A 20,311-nucleotide genomic window follows, 5' to 3' on the forward strand; every position below is an offset into this window, starting at 1 on the left:
CTCCCCTTCTTCTGCTGTCTCTCTTTAGACAATGTTAGCGTCTTTTGTTCCATGGATTGGCAGTGTATAAAGTGGATTTATTTTCTAGCAAATTACCTTACCAATTGGGTACATCTCCTGGTCTATGTTAGTTTTTGTTCCATTAGAAATTACTTCCCTCTCTGTTGAGCCCTTCTACCAATAGTGTGCTAAACTAAATGACATTTTTATATTTACATCCAAGATAGTGATTATACAACATCATCTGCAATATTGTTTCTATTTTTAAGTCTTTTGTTAAGCATAGTATTTATAACATTTATAATTTGGGGGAGTGTCAGGAGTAACTATACCTAGGTACTCAAGGAATGAAAATCTAGAGAAAGAGATTACAATCATTTACTTTTCAAAGGATAAGTTTTCTAGGTCAGTTTTTTGCCTTATGGATTAGACTGTACTTGGGCTGTGATTTGTAATTAGATTGTTCATGAACATTATTGGTTGTCAGCACTTCTTTTGGTTCTCCCACGGCCTGTAGCTTAGACCCGCAAATATATATTTAAAAAGTGCTATACAAGACATCAAATGAATCTGTCCCTAAGGTGTTCTTCCATATGGTATATTGTGCAGTGCAAGGTCAGGGTCCTGGTAGATTGCATGGAGGGTGAAGGTGAACTCTTGTGGTAGCCTCAACTTAGCATAGGCCTCACAAACATCGTTTTGAGTAGAGTTGTGCCCAAGAATCCACATGTTGGAAGACAGGACAAAATGGAAATTCTCTACTGTTTCATGAAGTTTTCCTTTTACTTCCCTCTCCTGTTTTGCAAAGAGCAAGGAATTTAACCCTTTTGTTTCAGCATTTCTACATTCATTTTCATCTTTTGTAGAACAGAATATTTATAAATTTTTAAAATTTGGAGGAGGACAAGGAAGTGTAGTTTCCCTAGGAATTGAAGTTAAGAGACTGCTGTCTCTGAACCCCAGAACTCAGGGGCCCTCTCCCTATGTGCATTTTTATTCCAGTCACCTCCCAACTTGAGATATTAATAGGAAATCATTTTCTAGCCTCTGTTACCATAGTGATCTCACTGCTTCACAAATTAGCCCTTCTCATTCTTGGACCACTCTAGTCATTGGAAAGATTTTCCTTCTATTGAATCAAACTCTACCCTTTCTACCCATGTATCCCCAATTGTCTCCTTTTGATATTAGAATCCTTTGAAGTTTGAAGGAACTGCTTGTGGGTCCTCTTACTCTTTCTGTAAGCCACACGTCCAGTGTTGTTTCAACTATTCCTCATGGAATATGGCTACTGGACCTCCTCACCATTCTTACTCCCCCTTCTTAGAGTGTACTCTTGTTTATCATTGCTACCTTAATATAACTATTTCTCCCGTCTGCTATGTCTCAATTTTTTATTCTACTTGTACCAAGTGCCTACTTTCTTTATGTTTAAAGTGTCTAGGAATTATACAACCCAAAATATTCAATGAGGTTAATAAATTAGAAGTAGAAAACTAGGACAAAAGAAAGAAGAATAAAAACATATCAACTGTTAATTACTTAAAGTAGTTGTTTTGTTTAATCTTACTGAGATTCCTGGAGGCCAAGGTAAAAAGGGCAATATTAAGTTATAGAGGTCTCATGATCAGAATAGAGGAATCATTCCAGTTCTTCAGAAGAGGCAGTATTTTCCCTGGGGGTGCTAAATTCTGAAGTGCATTTCCCACATGGATTCTTTAGAGCACATAAAATATAATGAAAATCACCTCTGCAATGTCTGAAAACAAATGCAAAAGTGGTGTTCACATGACTGTTTCTTACAATGACCTTCAGTAGATGCTCTGAGCATAACATTTGAGCACAATGCAGTGAAATCAATTTATTTCATGTAGCAACTCTTGGAACACCCTCATCATTTCCTGACCCTAAAGATGCTTCCCACTACATGTCAAAGTGTTTGCGAATTAACTACTGTATACATAAAACCCTTTCCCCAAGGCAAATATGTACACTGAGTTACGTATTTGGTTGATTCAGATGATGATTCATAGAGGTTCTTTCTTTCTCTTTGGTTTGTGTCTATATCTGTATGATCAGATCCATATTAGGAAAATTAGCAAGTATTCTCATAGTTATTATTATGCTAGGGAAAGAAATAACTAGTCATCGAATGCCCCCTCTTCTTTCTTTCTCTAGGACAGTGCAGATTGGTTTGCCACTAGAAGTCCTGTAGTTAGGACCTCAAGGGTGGGACAGGACTGTTCTGCTCACAACACAGTATGAGGAACCCTTCCTCCATGGGAAGGAACGTGCAATTCCAGGACATGCTTGCCAAACCACAGAGATCGTAAGCCTGCCGCCTATCCATTGTTATCATTATTTAGCATTTTTAGAAGGTCAGAGCCAAAGTAAGTATTCTGCCAGCCAAAGGAGCGACATCAGCCTTTACCACAGGCATTGGAGGCCCCGTTGGTATTTAGTAGCAGTGACTCGGGCCCTGTTATTGTCTGATTCCTTCAGGCTGGCCAGGCTGCTGCCTCCTGGTGGCTTTCCCCAACAACTGTTTTTTTAGGCAGTTTTTTTCCTCCCCTCTTCTCCTCTTCCCAGTAGTAGTTACTTTGGTATGTGTTTGCTGACTATTCCCTCCAACTCCCACCCTGTGTTTTTTAAGAATTTAAACAGTGAAAGGGATTCAGTCAATTGTGCTAGAGGGAGATAAGTATGGAGGGAAGGCTTTGGGGGCTTCTGAATTTTGGGTTCCTGGTCTACTCCCGAAACCTTTCCCTGAGAGATAAAGTATAGTATTATGCTTAAAAGCATAGAACCAAGACTCTGAGCTCAAATTCTGGCTTTGCCATTTACTAGCTGAATGATCTTGGGCAGTTTACTCAACCTCTGTATGCTTCAGTTTCTTCATTATAAAATGGATTTGAAACTCCCTCCCTCACAGATTTGAAACTAGATAGAACACAAAAAGTGCTTAGAACAGTGTCTGAGGCATTGTGTTAGCTGGCATTACTATTATCGGGCTATAGAAATCATACCAAGATATTAGCCTTATATTGAGATCACTCTGGGTTGTGAAACAATGAAGAACATTGGGGTCTTTGGGAGGCAAGTATTTGGGAATTGTGTTTGGAGATGGATAATGGCAAAGCCCTCCAAGCCTCAAACCATCCAGCAAGGTACACGTTTTTTAACTTGAAGAGAAAATGGAGGAACATTGTGATGAATCGGAAATGTCTGCTTCCTATAACTTACAGTCAACTTCATTGTTTATTCTAATGAAAAGGAGTTTCAGTCCTGATATGCATAAATTGTGCTCCGTTGGCTCACCAGGGCCCAATTTTGGGCACAGCCTCTGTTTCGTGAAGGAGAATGACAAGGTAGCTTGGTGGACTTTGGAGCCAGGCCTTTCTGGCTTTGAATCTTAGGTCAATTTATTGACCTTTTTGAGTCTCAATTTCCTTCTCTATGAAATAGAGAAGTTACAATTCTATAAAACCTTATAATTATTTTTCTGGGTTGTTTTGTAAATTAAATAAGATGTACAAAATACCCTGCACAGTGTCTAGCCTTAGAAGACATTTGGTATTTGTCAGCTTTCTTCACTTTTTTATTAATATTATTTCCCAATTTGTTTAATTTATCAAGAAAGTCTTGTCATGTAGGAAGTCATTTAAAGAGCTGTTTCAGATTTAATGTGCATGCAGATCACCTGGGGATCTTGTTAAGCAGCAGATTCTGATTCAGTAGGTCTGGGATGGAGCATGAGATTGTACACGTTTAGCCTGTTCCTGGTGACACCAATGCTGTGTGTGAAGGCCGCACTTGGAGTAGCAGAGTATACTGTACTCTTTTGTCCCTTTGCATCTCATTATTACCTTTTAGATTCATGTTAATATTTTAACAGTTTTACCACACACATTTGCATATCCAGAATCATCATCTGGAGAAACATCCAAGTTTGTACATTGTTAGGTACTAATAAGATTCCTCCTCATCCAGTACAGGCCGTGATGATTGAGGTCTAGAAGAAACCTATCATAGACATTTCCCCAGGATTCCCGTGGGCCTAGGATCCCACAGTGTTTGAATAAAATACTTTGCTCCAGCCTCATTGTTGAAGGCCCCTTCTTAGAATCTGGGTCCCTCTGTGACTTAGATTGCAGGTCAGTTAGGTTAAGGAATTGGTCTTTGTCTTTCTCTTGTTGACGAGTCTGGAGGGAGCCACTGGAAGACTGCATTTCTGCCCTCACTGAGCACCTGAGATATTTTTAGAGCCACATGTCCCAACTACTAGCTTTCTCCAGGTTCATTAGATCATGTTCTCTCCACTGTACACAGATAGGAGAGTGTACTTTTGTTCTTTTGTGATACACACTTTCTGAGCCCATTGAGCTTTTATAGGAACATACGAATATCCAGTCCTAGCTGTGTGTGAAAAAGCATGAGTGCTTAACGCAAACTCTGTGGTGTTTCTACATTTTTGCAGATTTCTTAGATTAACTTTGGAGAAACCTCCTCACTGTTGTTTTTTTCTAGTTTCTGCTTGTTTTGATATTTAAACTCCTTCCTTTCTTTCCTGTATTATTTACAGGAACTTTTCAGCCTGAACCATCAGGGTCATTTGCATCTGCTATGCCCGTTTTGGGAATTGGCTGTCTTTGTCCTCAGGCAACTTTTCTTGAAGTAAAAAATGGAAAAGTTACTAATTCCTTTGTGTTACATCTCTTTGAGTTAGAAATGTGAAGAAGAAATAATAGCCTCCTTCTTGAAAAAAATATACTAGAACAGGCTTTTTTCTTTTTCTTTTTTCTTTTCCTTACAAAGTGTCCATAAGTTAGAGCTTGGTCATCAGCCATGTTTCAAAACAAAGCAAGTCTGCTTCAGTCTCTTTAGAGTTATCTTAGTGCCATTTCATGGAGAATTTCTCTGTCCTGGCTGGGCTCTACCTAATATGTTTGCCAGCTTGGGGAAGAATTTGAAAATAGCCCCAGGTAAGAACTCAGAAATTTTGAAAGTTAGGGTGGAGAAGGATTATAGGGAGAGAAAATAGAGAAAATATTTGAGGTAAAGTCAGGGGAGCCATTAATGTTTTTACCTTGTGTAGATGAAACAGTCAGGGCTGTAACAGAAAACAGATGGCACACTCAATACGAAAGGACAGTTTATTTCACTGGGACTGTTTACAAAGATGTGGGTTTAGGGGACACCCAGGACTAGTTGTAGCTGTGCTGTTACTGCCCTTGGGCCTGAAGGTACACTTGAGACCTGACTTCACTCGCCCTCCCTTCCCCACTTCCTGCCAGAGTCCTCTGTTAGAAGAACCTAATGGGAAGCAGAGAGCACTGGAGCCTGTTGATGCACAATTATGCGTTGCTTAACAATGGAGTTATGGACTGAGAAATGCACTGTTAGGTGATTTAGTCATTGTGTCAACATCACAGAGTGTACTAACACAAACCTAGATGGTGTAGCCTACTACACACCTAGTCTATATGGTACAGCTTATTGCTTCTAGGCTATAGAACTAGTGAAGCATATTACTGTACTGAATACTATAGGCAGTTGTAACAAAATGGTAAATATTTGTGTATCTAAACATAAAAAAGGTAAAAATATGGTTTAAAAGAAAAAATGGTACAGTTATATTGGGCATTTATCATGAATGGAGCTTGCAGGACTGGCAGTTGCTCTGGGTGAGTCTGTGAGTGGTGAGTGAATGTGAAGGCCCAGGACATGACTGTACACTACTGTAGACTTTACCAACACTGTACACGTAGGCTACACTAAATTTATACAAAAATGTTTTCCTTCAGTAATAAACTAACCTTAGCTTGCTGTAACTTTCTTACTTTATAAACTTAAAAAAAAAAGTTTTGACTCTTGTAATAACACTTAGCTTAAAACATAAACACATTGTATAACTGTACAAAATGTTTCTTTATATCCTTATTCTATGAACTCTTTTCTATTTTTAAAAATTTTAATTTTTTTAACTTTTTAAACTTTTAATTTTTTTGTTAAAAACTAAAACAGAGTCAGGATCATCAATATCACTGTATTCCACCTCCACATCTTTCCTACTGGAAGGTCTTCAGGGGCAATAACATGCGTGGAGCTGTCATCTCCTGTGATAACAGTGCCTTCTTCTGGCATACCTCCCAAAAACCTGTCTTGAGACTGTTTTACAGTTAACTTTTTTTTTTAATAAGTAGGAGTATGCTCTATCATAATGATAAAAAGTATAATAAATATGTGCATCAGTAGCATAGCCATTTATTACCATTATCAAGTGTTATGTACTGTGCATAATCATATGTACTACACTTTTATATGACTGGCAGTGCAGTAGGTTTGTTTACGTCAACATCACCACAGATGTAATGTGATGTTACAACTGCTCTGAGCTATGGTGTCACTAGGTGATAGGAATTGTTCAGCTCCATTTTACTCTTAGGAGACCACTCCAAAATGTTTTTGTGCAGCACATGACTGTAGTTCATCCTGGGCAGCCTTCTGGGATAGCAGGATGAACACAAGTGGACAGATCTGGAGAGGCAACCAGAAGCTGTCTGGCACTCTAGATTTACATTTTCTTTTGGAAGACTTGTTCACCTAAAGACACTATCAATATTGTGTGCTCCTTGAGGGCAGACACTGGCTTATTCACTTATCTGTTAGGTCACTATTTAAATGATTGTTGAATGAATGAATGGGTCTGTTTATTTCTTTCCTTTCTCTTGACTTACACTTATGGCAGCCGACTATAACAGTGTAATGTTGTCTTGGTTAGAGCCTTGTGTTCTGAATAGTTAGGCTTCCCTTAGGCATGGTTACCTAACTCAGAGAAACATTCCTTCCAGTGTAATTCAACTTTTAACAGTCCCATTAGTAAAACTGCTAAACAAAAACAGGTCACTGTATTAATATCTTGAGTCTTTTTGTATCCTTATTATTGTTATTTTTGTGGATATCCAGGTTTAGCGAAGCATAACATTCATAAATATTTAGCCCTTCTCAGTTCTAATCAGTTAGATTTAATTAGATTCTCTATTAAATTGAACCCTGTTATTTCATTTCTCCCCTTACCTGGAGTTCCGGTGGTGTGCAGATGGACAAACTGTTTCATTTAGGAAGCCCACAGGCCTTTTGTTTCCTTCCCAGGCTGCTTCAAGAGAACCACACAAAGGACTAAAGTAGCTTCATTAACTATCTTCAGTAGCTTTAAAAGATCTGTAAATAATGTCAGGTTTCTCCTAACTGTCCAGAGGGCAGAAGTCTGAATAGATACAAGCCTATTGATTACACACTTGGGAAAAGTTTCCCATGCAGTCAAATTGTCTTCCATAATGATTCTCAGTCATTAGGATTTTGAAGGAAGGGATAGAGAGCAGAATGTTTTAGGGGCATTCAGATTCTTTAAATTCTATCTCCCTGAACACTTAAAAAATGGTCTTATATTCTGTAGTAATTATAATTTGTCTTTACTTTTGGCTTGGGACTTAGCTGCTTTCTTGTGTAAATCAGATGATTCCTTATTCATCACGTAAAGATAACAACAACTGTGTAGTACTTTAGAGCACTATGAGGTGCTTTTATTTGAAGTTTTAAACTTTAGTTTCTTGGATCATTACAATAATACTATGGCTAGGGAGGTGGGTATTTTTCTCCTTATTACAGATAGGAGGTAATATATGGTGGTGGTTAAGATTATGGGTGCTGAAGTCAGATAATTTGAGTTTGAATCATATCTTTAATAATTACTAGCCTAGTCTCAACTAATAAACCCACTCAGTTTCCTAATCTGTAAACCGCAGAGACCTAGTTTATAGCTGTATCAGTCCATTATCACACTGCTATGAAGAAATACTTGACTGAGTAATTTATAAAGGAAAGAGATACAATTGACTGACAGTTCCACATTGCTGGGGCGGCCTCAGGAAATTTATGATCATGGCAGAAGGCAAAAGAGAAGCAGGTGCTTTCTTCACAGGGCAGCAGGGCGGAGTGAGTGCAAGCAGGGGAAATGCCAGACACTTATAAAATCATCAGATCTCCTGAGACTCACTCACTCTCATGAGAACAGCATGGGGGAAACCAACCCTGTGATCCAATTACCTCCACCTGGTCCTGCCCTTGACACGTGGGGATTATGGGGATTACAATTCAAGATGAACTTTTGGGTGGGGGCACAGCCAAACCATATCAATAGGGTTGTGTGAGAAATAAATAATTCAGGCAAAGCAATTAGAACACTACCTAGCACATAAGTGCTCAATAAACCTTAACTACTAAAACCATTAGCATTGTTAATAGAATATGAATAAATGGAAAAAATAATTACTAAGCATAAACTTGTCAAACTTCTCAATGTTCTGTTTTTTTCCTCTTAAGAGGGAAGATACTTAAATTTTGGTGAATCTCATTTGTCTTTTCATATCCCTTTGAGGGAGTGAAAAATAGATTGCATCATCTCCATTTTGCAGGGAGTAGTTGAAGTCCAGTGAGAAACGAATACGGCTTTGGAGTCAGACAGATGAGGTTCAAATCCTGGCTCTTCCACTTCTGGTTATATATCTCTAAACTCCATTTTTTTCAACTCTATAATGGGGATAAGCAGAACATTGTTTGGAGGTTTGAAGGAGATAATGCTTACAAAAGAAATATTGCAAGGTACTGAGTATACTTACCACATACTGTCACTCAGTAAATGTGGCTGTTATTGCTGTTGAGGGGAGGGGACTTTTGACACTGGCCCAGGGTCACAGTTAGATGGGCACCCAGGTTCCATCATCTCTTACGTAATGATGAATGTACTGCTTCATCTGGGTATGTTGTTTCTCTACATTTTAAATCCAAGTGTTTTGATCTTTTGGTTCCTAATTTATTTTTAATGTACATATTATGGACACTGGCTCTGTGTGTCAGCAGGCCGTGAACAATGCCTATTGCATCAAAATCCTAAGTTTACCTCAAGTCACAAGTCAAAGGTAATGTTAGTGAATCCACATGACCAACAAGGAATGTGACACTTGCAGAATCTGTCAGATGGTGTTTGGGCAACTATTCTCAGAAATTGAAAGCAGCAGGTGTTTATTAATATTTACTATGTGTTTGGCATTATGTGAAGTAAGGGACACAAAAGAAACACCGTACTTTATTCATCTCTCACAACAAACAGATGTGATAGAAACGTGAAACAAGGAACAATAATAACACTGTGATTCAGCTCATATTAAGTGGGCTCTGATCTAGATCCTGCATGGACTCTCACAGACATGTAGATAAAAAGACAGGTAGATCCACACTTAAAGCGTAGTCAATACATGATAATAGAGTTATTAACAGGGAGTGCTGAGGAGGGGTTATGTGGTATGTGTGCATTTGGGTGGTGGTGCAGGTTCCACAGCAAGGTGCTGCTTGAATTGTTGACTAGTTGGGAATGCTGGGTAGGGAGGTATTGAGTGAAGAGAATAGAAAATCATATCATAAAGACAATGGGATGTGAAAGAGCCTGGGGTGGTAAAGAACAGCATTTGTTTAGTATCCCTCATGGCTGGAACTTAGGGTTTACAGGAGGAGTGGTGGGAGAGCAGGCTGGAGAAGTGCACTAGGGTTAAGTCATTAGAGACCTTGTGTACCATGCTGAGGACTATGAGCATTAAGGTGTTGACAACCAAGCAGGCAAGAGATGATTATATCAGTGTTTCAGAATAATTATTCTAGAAACATCATATAGTAAAACAGAAATAAGGGCCTGAGTAAAGTCTTACAAGAAAGAAAAACTGAATAGATGAATGAATGAATAGTAGTGTATTAGATGATACTAACTATAAATGCTTTAGGAGTTTAGAAAAAGGGGACACCATGATGGGAATAATATTTGAAGAAGACTCCATAATGAAGAAAGATTGTTTTGTTTTTTTAGAAGGGGTCTCACTCTGTCACCAGGTTGGAGTGCAGTGGTGCAATCTCAGCTCACTGCAACCTCCGCCGCCCAGGTTCAAGCGATTCTCCTGCTTCAGCCTCCTGAGTAGCTGGGACTATAGGTGTGCACCACCACACCCACCTAATTTTTATATTTTTCATAGAGACAGAGTTTCACCATGTTGGCCAGGATGGTCTTGATCTCTTGACCTCGTGATCCACCAACCTTGGCCTCCCAAAGTGCTGGGATTACAGGTGTAAGCCACAGTGCCCGGCCATGAAGAAAGATTTGAGTGGTCAGCCCAGGGATTTATCTATAGTACCTAGCCAATAAACTGGATATTGAACAAAAGTACAATTTATACAGGAGAGAAGACAGGAAGTAATACCAAGTTGCATAACATGTGTGAAATGGTCAAAGAGACAAATCTAACTGGATAAGAATGGTAAATGATACAATTTCATGTGCATAATGTTCCAGATTTTGGAAGCCTTCGAAATGCCTGGTTGAGGGGTTTAGATTTATTTCTTAATCAATAGGAAACCGTGAAAGATTATTAAACATATTTCAAGATTTTCAGTTTGGATTAGAACTGTGTGCATCTATTGGGTCTCTTCATCTTGGTTGGAGGAAGATGAGTCTGATGAGATGACACCAGTTCTGATTCTTACATTTAATGGAAATGCCAGAGAGACTTCATTAATTTTGGGCAGGAAAATACAGTTTAGTGTCCCCACTTTGGTTATGGGTAGGCTGTGGAATAGTTCACTGTTGGGAGACAAAGGAAGCTGAGGCAAAAATGAATGATTGCCTGTATGAGATTTTCAGTGATATCAGTCTAGGGAAGGATAGAGTAAATAGAAAGATGGTAGAAACTGCTTGCTCTGTGGCGACTTTTAGGGATGACAACAACGTAGCGTGCACAGTCAATATCTTATTTCATACCCATAGCAGACATTGTTAATTGATTTTGGTATGTTTTCCTATAGTCTGGAGCCCTTTTTAATGCAGTGCTCCAGGCAGGCTACTATTAGTTGATCAGAGTTGGCACTGAAATTCAAACCTATTTGTCATGCCTGTAGTAAGAAATGAATGAGAAATGAGTTATGACTACTCACAGTACAAATCAGTTTTTACCTTTCCAGGTGGAACTTGCAGAAATCTGTGCCAAGAGTGAGCGTTACATTGGTACTGAAGGAGGAGGCATGGACCAATCTATATCATTTCTTGCAGAAGAAGGAACTGTAGGTAGCATTCCAAATAGGAACCATTTGGAAATTCCTAGTGGGAAAATTTACATGGAGAGGAAGGCCCTGAGAGCCTCAGGATGCTTGGTTATGGACAGCCTCCTATATTAGGCTCTATTGTAGGATATTATTTCCCAGCTGCTTGTAACTCAAGGCTGCCACCAGTTAACCTACTCTATTTCATGTTGATTGCCTTTCTTTTACACTTCCAGAATGATACCTCAGGTCTCTTTTTCTCATGTGTCTAGCTTTTTCCCTTCTTCTATTTTTCTTCATTGTTAAGATAAGCTTTTTCAATTCCCTATTTATTAGAACCTCATTTCCCGCTCCTGTCCTAAATCACTTCATCTCATGGCATTTTTATAATCTCATGTTGGTTTTAAACCCAAATCATAGTTCTCTTACCACATATATTCATAGTCCCTCTTTTTATAATTTACCCTTTGGTATCATTTTTCTTTGTCAACATTTTTGGGGCTTCAGTGGTGGGAAAAAGAATGTTGACAGTAAGCCAGGAATGAATTCCTTAGCTGGATCCCACTTCCCCTTGGCTATCAATTCCTTTAGGCAGAGCAGAGGTTTGAGTTGTTGCCCATAAGCTGCTCATTTCCAAAATAGAGCAAACATTTCTTTAAAACATTTTCTTAGTTTTTCATCAGATTCCTACAGGCTTGGCTATTTTCCAAGAACACCTGGATTCCTTCTTATTAAGAATATTTGTTATTGATTCCCCTAAGCCAAAGACATGAGGCATGAGGAAATTTGTTTTAATACTAAGAAAATACTTTGGGTGTTTTGGATGAGACTCAACAGGCAGACATGAGGGCCAGAGTCCTGATATTAATGTAAGTTAGCTATAAAATCTGAACACAGTCCAAGTTCTTTGGGCTTACAAAACACTTGACCATCTGACCCCTGCTTTACCCCTCTATCCTAACCTCTTACCACTTCTCACCCCTCAAACTGTAAGCCCCAAACCAAATTTCCATGCCCGTAGCTCCATTAACATCCCATGTTGTTTTTTGCTCCAGGACTTGCCTAAGTTCTTCCCTCTTCTTGACATGCTTTTTGAGGAAAGAAACCCTCTGTCTGCCCTACTTTTGCTCATCTTTTAGGACTCAGTTTAGATTTCTCTTTTTCAACTGGGTGGAGCCTACACTAGGCTATATCTGATCGGATGCTTCAGCTATGTGTCCATATAGCATCTGTGCTTTGCTACCATTGTAACACAACTTGGAAATGTATTTGTCTGTCTACTAGACTGTCTTTCCCACTTGACTATAGGCTCTATGAGAGGAGTGACAGTGTCTTTCTTGTTCACTGTTGTATTTCCAGTGCCTAGTACAGCACCTGGAGGTCAATAAGTAATATTTGAATGAATGAATGCATTTTTGAGAAAATGCTTTGTTAAGATAAATAAATACATAAACACTTGAACATTTTCTGCATTCTAATAAATTATATTTCTCCTTTCATTTTTCTTCTAACAGGCCAAGTTGATAGAATTTAGTCCTCTGAGGGCAACTGATGTAAAACTCCCAAGTGGAGCAGTGTTTGTGATTGCCAACAGTTGTGTGGAGATGAATAAGGCAGCAACTTCTCATTTCAATATCAGGGTGATGGAGTGTCGGCTGGCTGCAAAGGTATGAACTTGGCAAGCTAGCGAAACTTGAAGTAAGGTTTTTCTTGTCTTTATTTTCATTGTTCTCTATTACTTTATCTCTTTCCCCAAATTTTCGGTCAACATTCTGACTGCAGCAACATTCCAACTGAAGGTCTTTGGGTACAGAGAAATCTGATTTCTAACTCAGAAGACAGATGAACCAGTTGAGTCTTCTAGGGTGGCACTGGGAAGAAAAGGGCAGCTTATATATGTGAAGCAGAGTTATGGGTTAGGTCTATGGGTGGAGAAAGACAATTGATAGGAATGACCACAGCTGGTCTTGTTTCCTCAACAAAAGTGATGGCAGCCTCACCCCTTCTGGTCCTCTAAGATGCAGTTTTTGTATTGGGTTATCATTCGTCACTCCAAAAATACAGGATTGGTGCAGTCCCCCCACACCCAGTACCCAGGAAGAAGATTTAACACAAACCAGCAGGGAGTCTTGGAAGTCTCTCTTTAGAAAACCCCCACAGTTAAACCTTAAATCTATTTAGGTAGTTTTCATTGGGTAGCTATTATAGTTCTAGCAGCATGAAGATATACAAAGGGGCATAGGACATGGGACTAGAGAGAGTGGACAGTAGAGTTGAGTTCAAGTTGAGGGATTATGAAACAGGAAATGGTTAATATGTGATCACATAGTAAGTAATCCAGTGATCCAAAAAGTGACACAGGAATTGAATGTTATAAATAATCCAGAATAGCTCATAATATGACTAGAAAGTTGGAGAGAGGACTGAGGCTGGAGGCTAGGAAGTGGATTCTGGGTCAGGAGCTCCACTGTGTTTTCTTCCACTCTTGCTTTGATCTCCTGATGGATACTGATAGATATCACCTAAGACTTACCAACCTTTACCAGGTCCTAAATACAGCCTGAAATCTATTTTCTCAGTAGTAATAATTTCAGAACTTCTTTTTTTTTTTTTTTTTTTTTTTTTTTGAGGCGGAGTCTCGCTCTGTCGCCCGGACTGGAGTGCAGTGGCCAGATCTCAGCTCACTGCAAGCTCCGCCTCCCGGGTTTACGCCATTCTCCTGCCTCAGCCTCCCGAGTAGCTGGGACTACAGGCGCCCGCCACCTCGCCCGGCTAGTTTTTTGTATTTTTAGTAGAGACGGGGTTTCACCATGTTAGCCAGGATGGTCTCGATCTCCTGACCTCGTGATCCGCCCGTCTCGGCCTCCCAAAGTGCTGGGATTACAGGCTTGAGCCACCGCGCCCGGCCAATTTCAGAACTTCTTTACTTCTCTCAAACACCCATTACTTGATTCAGCCTAACTTCCAAAAGTGATCTTCTCCCATATTTCATGTTGGAAATAGATGTGGTCACATAGACTTTGGCTTCCTGCCATCATATCTGCATGTCTCTCTATATCTGCATCTCCTGTCAAAGCCAGCCCTTCCGTGTGTGGCTGCAGGGAACTCACTCCGTCTTTAACCTGTTGCTCACCTCTATTTCTCTACTAAATCCTTTCTATCAGACTCTACCTATTCTAGTATTTTGTGTTAGAAAAGTCTACCCTAAGCCTCACAATTCTCTCCATCTACTATTTCTATTTCTACTTTTTCATTCTCTTCACAGCTAAACTTCTCAAAAATTGCTTTATATGTGTTATCTTTACTCCTCTACCTCCCTCTTATTCCTTAATTTACTAAAATCTCACTTCTGCCTTCTCCATAATATTGAATTTGCTCTTTCTTAGGCCACCAAAGATTTTTTCATTGGTAAATCCAGTGGACCCTTTTCAGTCTTCATCTTATTTCTCATTGTTATTTCTTACCTTTCAACAGAGTTAACCAGTCTTTCCCTTTTGAAACATTCTCTTCCTTTGGTTTCCAGTATACTTCACTTCCATTTTTTCCCCCTTATATTTTTGTTGCTATTTCTTTTGGGTTTTAGCCATTCCCCCCACTGACCCGCCCTGGGCAGGGATGAAGAGATGGCAGGAATTCACTCCTCCTCCCACAGATGTTTAAATTTGGTGTTCTTCAAGGCCTTGGCCTTGGTCTTCTTCTTTCTAGTGGTCTTTCTTCTGTTGGTCTCATGCCCTCAGCTTCAACTTCCATCTCTATGATGATGACTTCCTAATAAACATCTTCAACTAAGGCTTTCTTGGCTGAGCTCCAAACCTCTATATCCAATGCCTTATTGACCATCTTTACTTGAATGAATCATAGACCTCTCAAACTGAGCATGTTGAAATTGAACTCAATCTTTCCCATACCGTATATTTTTCCATGGGTCTCATCATCAGTTATTGACTATCACATTAGCCTTCTCACTGTTCCTTAAATTCATGCTCATCTCTTTCCCAATCATTCTTTAAATAACAGCATGACAGTTTAGAAATTTAAATCTGAGCAATTTAAATTCCCCTGCTTCACACCTTTCAAAAGCTTCCTATTTCGTTGGAGTAAAGTAAAAAGTCCATATCACCACCTGGAGAGCCACCATATCTGAGACCTGTGCACCTCATCCTCTTCATCTCTTAGCATCACCTGCTTTCCTTACACTCCAGCCATGAGACTCACTCTTATTTCAGAGACTTTGCACCTGCCCAGGACATTCTTCCTTCAGCCCTCTTTGAAGTCTTAGTCTAAATGTCCCTCAAGGAAGCCTTCCCTGACTTGCTTAATCCTGGACTAAGTTAGAGCCCCCTTTATATTTCGAAGCACTTTATTTTTCAGTTATGGCACTTATCACAATCATTTATTCAATGTCTGTCTCTTCTTTCAGATTCAGTTTTACCTGAGAGCTGAGGTGGTATTTGTCTTGTTAACTCTTATATCCCTAATGCTTGATGTGGTGCTTAAGCTGAAGAGACGCAGGATAAACATTTGTTGAACAGATGAATGACTACTCCCTGCATCACCTGCTCTGTACTTTATTTTGCACAATTTCGCAGTTTTTTACAAGTACCTATTATATGCTCAGCACTGGACTAGATCCTGTGGAGGTGTGTAAAGTGTAGTTTTCCCTTGTTACTGACTTAGCACTTCTCCTCTTACTTCTATCCTCTGAGGTTGGGAAATTCAGGAAATTAGAGATATACTGAGCCAGGAAAATAAAGCTTTTTGTTTCTGGAATATTTGGAGGGTATACATTTTTTGAAAAATTATGATTTAAATGTTTTATTTTTTAAATTTACTTATTAAGATAATGTCTAAAAATAATGTAATAGAAGTGCTTTAATGTTGAACTCTTCATAGTATTTGATCAGCGCATATGTGTAGAGAAACAGTGCTGTAAACTTTTTAATATCAAAGGTTCAATGAACTTCTTTTTCTTTTACGACACACTTCCTTTTTCAGAAGATGGAAGAAATTAGTGTCTTATTTGTTTGAGGGCTTAGTCTTGTTGACCTTTCATCTTGAGGTTGATGAGTAAGTGTTGCCTTCCTAAGGAGACCTCAAACATACACAACATTGTTTTCAAAGTTTTATCACGAAATTAGATATCCTCTACCAGATCCATAGGTGAGCTGAAATAAGTATTAGACATGTAAAATCAGTTCATGTTGTGACTACTCTCCCAAAGATACAAGAAGAAAATGATGGATGAAATTGTGGTGCTGAGTCTCTGTTGTAAAAGTTATTGGGATGGGGGAATGTTTTTTGAGAGTTAACTAGAAAAAGGGCATCTCCTTTGGAAGCAGTAGTAGCTGAAGATCTTAATCCACTGCAGAACCTCCTGTTCTTGAGGATGTTTTCTCAGTTTAACTGCATAACCCCATATGCATTTTAGAGGTACTTTGGTCAGCAAAATTGGCATCTGAATTTGGCTTTTTGCTACACACTCCTCCCAATTGACGTAGATAAACACATTGTTTTAAATACTATGAATTTTTCTCTTTTACAATGTGGAAGAAAGAAAAATGAAAGACTTTATCAAGATGGAAAATGTTTCTAAATCATGTTGCTGCAAATCACTAAAATCCCAGGTTTCATACAAAAGGGAAATGAAGATAAAACTGCTAATGTGCACTTTACTCAGAGATATTGATATTAGGAATATGCTTTTGCTTAGGAATATAGACTGGAATTCTAAGCATATTTTCTTTGCAATATGGTTCTATTCTTCCATTTTTGGCAACATGTGAATGAATATAATTTTTGTTTGAAGATGGTCTCATTAAATAAAGAAATAAACTCTCATGTAAAAATATTTTTTAAAAAAGCTTATCTCAGTCTGAGCAAGCTTTCTGTTTTCCAGCAATAATAATGAAGTGTCAGTTGAAGAATGGCCAGGTCAAGATAGTTTTGAAAATGAGACTGATCAGCTAGGGCTCCACATGGCAAAGTTGTAATGAATAACATTTATTTTTCCTTTCTTCCTATTTTTCTCAGATCTTTTTTGGAAAAAGAGTACTTTTCTTTCTTTCTTTTTTTTTTTTTTATCAAGTTAACACAGAGAAGTACACTAAACCAATAAAGACCATTTTTCTTTGTTTTGCCTTAATGCTAGCAATTTCTTCTGTTCTCAACTTCTGTCTCACCTTGCTTCTCTGTCTCTATCTCTGTCTCTTTCTCTCTGTCTACCAGCTTTCAAAAGCTAATTGATGCAAATTCATAAAAAGTCAGAGCCTTGTAGAGCATTTGACTAAAATTAAACTTTTTTCAAAGCAAACTCAATAGAGATTTATAATTACTACTTGTATAAATGATATTTTAATAAAGCACATTTTTATGATAAAGTAGCCAGGGATCTTTAGTAGGTACAAAATTTTTCATCGTTTACACATATTTGGGGCTTAAATGTTTCCAGAAGTGCTTTCCTTATACAGTATCCCTTAGTCATATTGAATAATAAAATGTGTGATGTGCACAGTAAGTATTATGGGAAGTCAAGTAGGGAAGAGAAATTATACTGTTGCTTTTTGCATACCCTGAGCTCCTTGTGACAACATGAGAAGCAGTGAAGGAGAGAGTTTCATATGATCCTCTGACACTTCAAGGAAAATTTACAGTGATTCTTTACAAGGCCTGTCTGGTCAGGGTCCATCAGTCACAAGTTTTTAGTTCCTGTCACTTAGTAGTCAGTATGAAACTTATTCTTTGTCTGGTGATAGAATGTGAGGAGAAGTTGGCATAAGATTCTCATGGTTTTGGCATTTCCTTGAATTTGAGCAGAGAAAAATTAAATACTCAAGAACGTAGCCAATTTCACTCAGCCAGTTGATTCAATAGTGCATACTCTGCCAAGACTCTATCATGGAGTATTCAGGCAATGGTGAGTCCAAGCTGCATGGCAGAGGACATACATACTGGGGAATAGGGGTAATGTGTTTAGTGGAACCAGACTGTGGCAGGACCTTCAGTGCTATGTTCAGGCTTACCCAGGCTTGGCTTTGAAAGCAGTGGTTGTTATACGTATTTTAGAAATATTAATATGGTAGCAGGAGCTTTTGCCTTGGTTGAAGAGAAGTAGGTACTAGAGTATCAGTGAGGATGGGATAAAAAGGGAGAGATATGAGAGAAACTCTGACTAGACCTAGTAAGGGTTGGGTACAGGTTCTCTATGATTCGATTTTTGTTTTCCTTCTGGCATATACTTCATTACTTTGAGGAAGTTTTCCTTGACTGCCTTCTGGCCTCAGTTAGGTTAAACACTCTTTTATGTGCCCTTACCATGTCATGTATTTTTCTGTTATAGCAGTTTATCACAATTAGATTAAGTTCTTTATGTTAAATGTAGTTTTAATTTAACCTCTGTCTTTTCTGGTGGACTGTGAGCTGCACGTGGTCAGGAGCCATGTATGCCTTACTCACTGCTGTCTGCCTGGGGCCTGGAAAGTAATAGGCACTCAGTAAACACTCATTGGGAGCAGATGCACATGAATGAAAGAAATGAAGAAAAAGCTTTGAGTCAATAAGGGCTGCAGCTTCAAGACACAATGGTTGGTGAAAAGCATAGTGCCGCCATTGATAGGTTTTGAGAAGGTAGGATGGACTAGAAGTTGACCAAAAAGTAGGAGATGATGAGAGTTCTTAATGAATATCTTAACACTTTCTCTACCATACCCTCTTACCAGAAGACCCAGGGAGTCTCAGACCAAGAGCAGAGGGCTTAGTATTTTTGTTTGTGTCTGGGACAACCTGAAAGTGCTAAGGAGTTAATATCCTTGAGAACCGCCTCAATCAGTGATAACTGGGAGTTATTGGGTAAATACTTTGGCTTTCTTGCCCATGGTAGGACAGGACTGAGCTTAACACATACAGGTTCCAGAAGACCTGTGATTTGAAGCTCAGCAGGCCCACACTCACCTGCCAACATCAGTATACCTCATATTGACTTCTCTTCCTGTCTCACTTTCCATTCCTCTATTAATGTTTCTTAGGATCACCTTCCCCTCAAATTCTTACCCTCAAATTTTTGTCACAGGGTCTGCATCTGAGAGAAACCAACCTAAAACAGAGTTTTAGCACTATTTATCAGTGCCTCTTTCCATGACTGTGGACAAAGCACTTGTTGCCTGCTTTCTTGTCCACAGATCATGGAACAGAGCTCAGGAACCTCTCAGAAGTGGTATCTGATATGAATACTTAATGTTTGCCATGGTGAAAAGAAAATGGTGAATGTGGACAAAGAACTGCCTTCTCTTATTTCCCCACCCTACTACTGAGTGAGAAAGTTGTGGCAAAATAACCCATAGCCCTGACTCATAGCCCTGCTTCACCAATGTGAAGGAGGTCAGTCACCTGGGCCACAAGTGCCTTCATGAAGCTCTGTCTTTGAGCAACGTTGATCTTATCCACCCATTTCCTTCATCTGCAAGTCATCTTTCTGTTTTCCAAGCCAAATTTCAAAGAGCTTAAGAGGCTTTTCTGTTTGACTCCCTCAATGTAGTATAATTCAATAGCTCATGGACTGTGCAGCTGTCATTGGGGGCATATGGTAGATTTCATCCTTAATTGAAATACACACCAAATTGGTTGTGTGGATTCTCAGCTGAGGGCTCACTGGACAACTCATGTCACAGTAAAGTGGGATATTGCTGGAGTGAATGTGAACTGTATGTTAGTGCCTCAATCTGCAGAAAAGCACATCGGGAGGCTGCCTTTGAAAACTGAATCTTGTGGGCTGCAGCCATCTCTTGCAGACTTTCTCCCCACACATCACTGGCCCAGTTTTCTTGGATCAAGTGCCTGGGACAATGTGACTGGTTCCAGAGAGAATGGGAATGGGAACTTGGAGATCAAAAACTTCTTAGAAAGAGCCCACTGTCATCTCTTGGGGGCAGTTCTCTGATGTTTTTCTTTTTTTGTTTGGAAGGAACCCATTTATCAAAGTGTTTTTAAATTACTGGAATGTTCACGTCTAGCACAGATCTAGGTTTGTGTTTTGAAATGCGTTTCTAAGACTTGATCAGTGATTTGAACTCATATGGGTAACATGATATAGTCATCATCCATAACCTCATTGAGAATGTGGCCTAGGGGAAGCAAGAAAGAGTTATAAGACCTGGATTCAGTTTCCAACTCTGTTATT

General features: G+C 39.1%; 1 protein-coding gene across 7 annotated transcripts in view; it reads left to right on the plus strand.

Annotated features, from left to right (window-relative positions):
• Window positions 1-20,311, plus strand: part of GALK2 (galactokinase 2) — a 224,419-nt gene that overhangs the window by 120,615 nt on the left and 83,493 nt on the right. For all 7 annotated transcript variants that reach the window (XM_010356622.2, XM_010356623.2, XM_030931651.1 and 4 more), the window contains exons 6-7: window positions 11,062-11,160; window positions 12,654-12,806. In XM_010356622.2, coding sequence (XP_010354924.1) covers window positions 11,062-11,160; window positions 12,654-12,806 — 252 coding nt within the window. The remainder of the gene's footprint in view (window positions 1-11,061; window positions 11,161-12,653; window positions 12,807-20,311) is intronic.

The sequence above is a fragment of the Rhinopithecus roxellana genome, chromosome 5 (genome assembly GCF_007565055.1).
Source record: "Rhinopithecus roxellana isolate Shanxi Qingling chromosome 5, ASM756505v1, whole genome shotgun sequence".
NCBI classification, from domain to species: Eukaryota; Metazoa; Chordata; class Mammalia; order Primates; family Cercopithecidae; genus Rhinopithecus; species Rhinopithecus roxellana.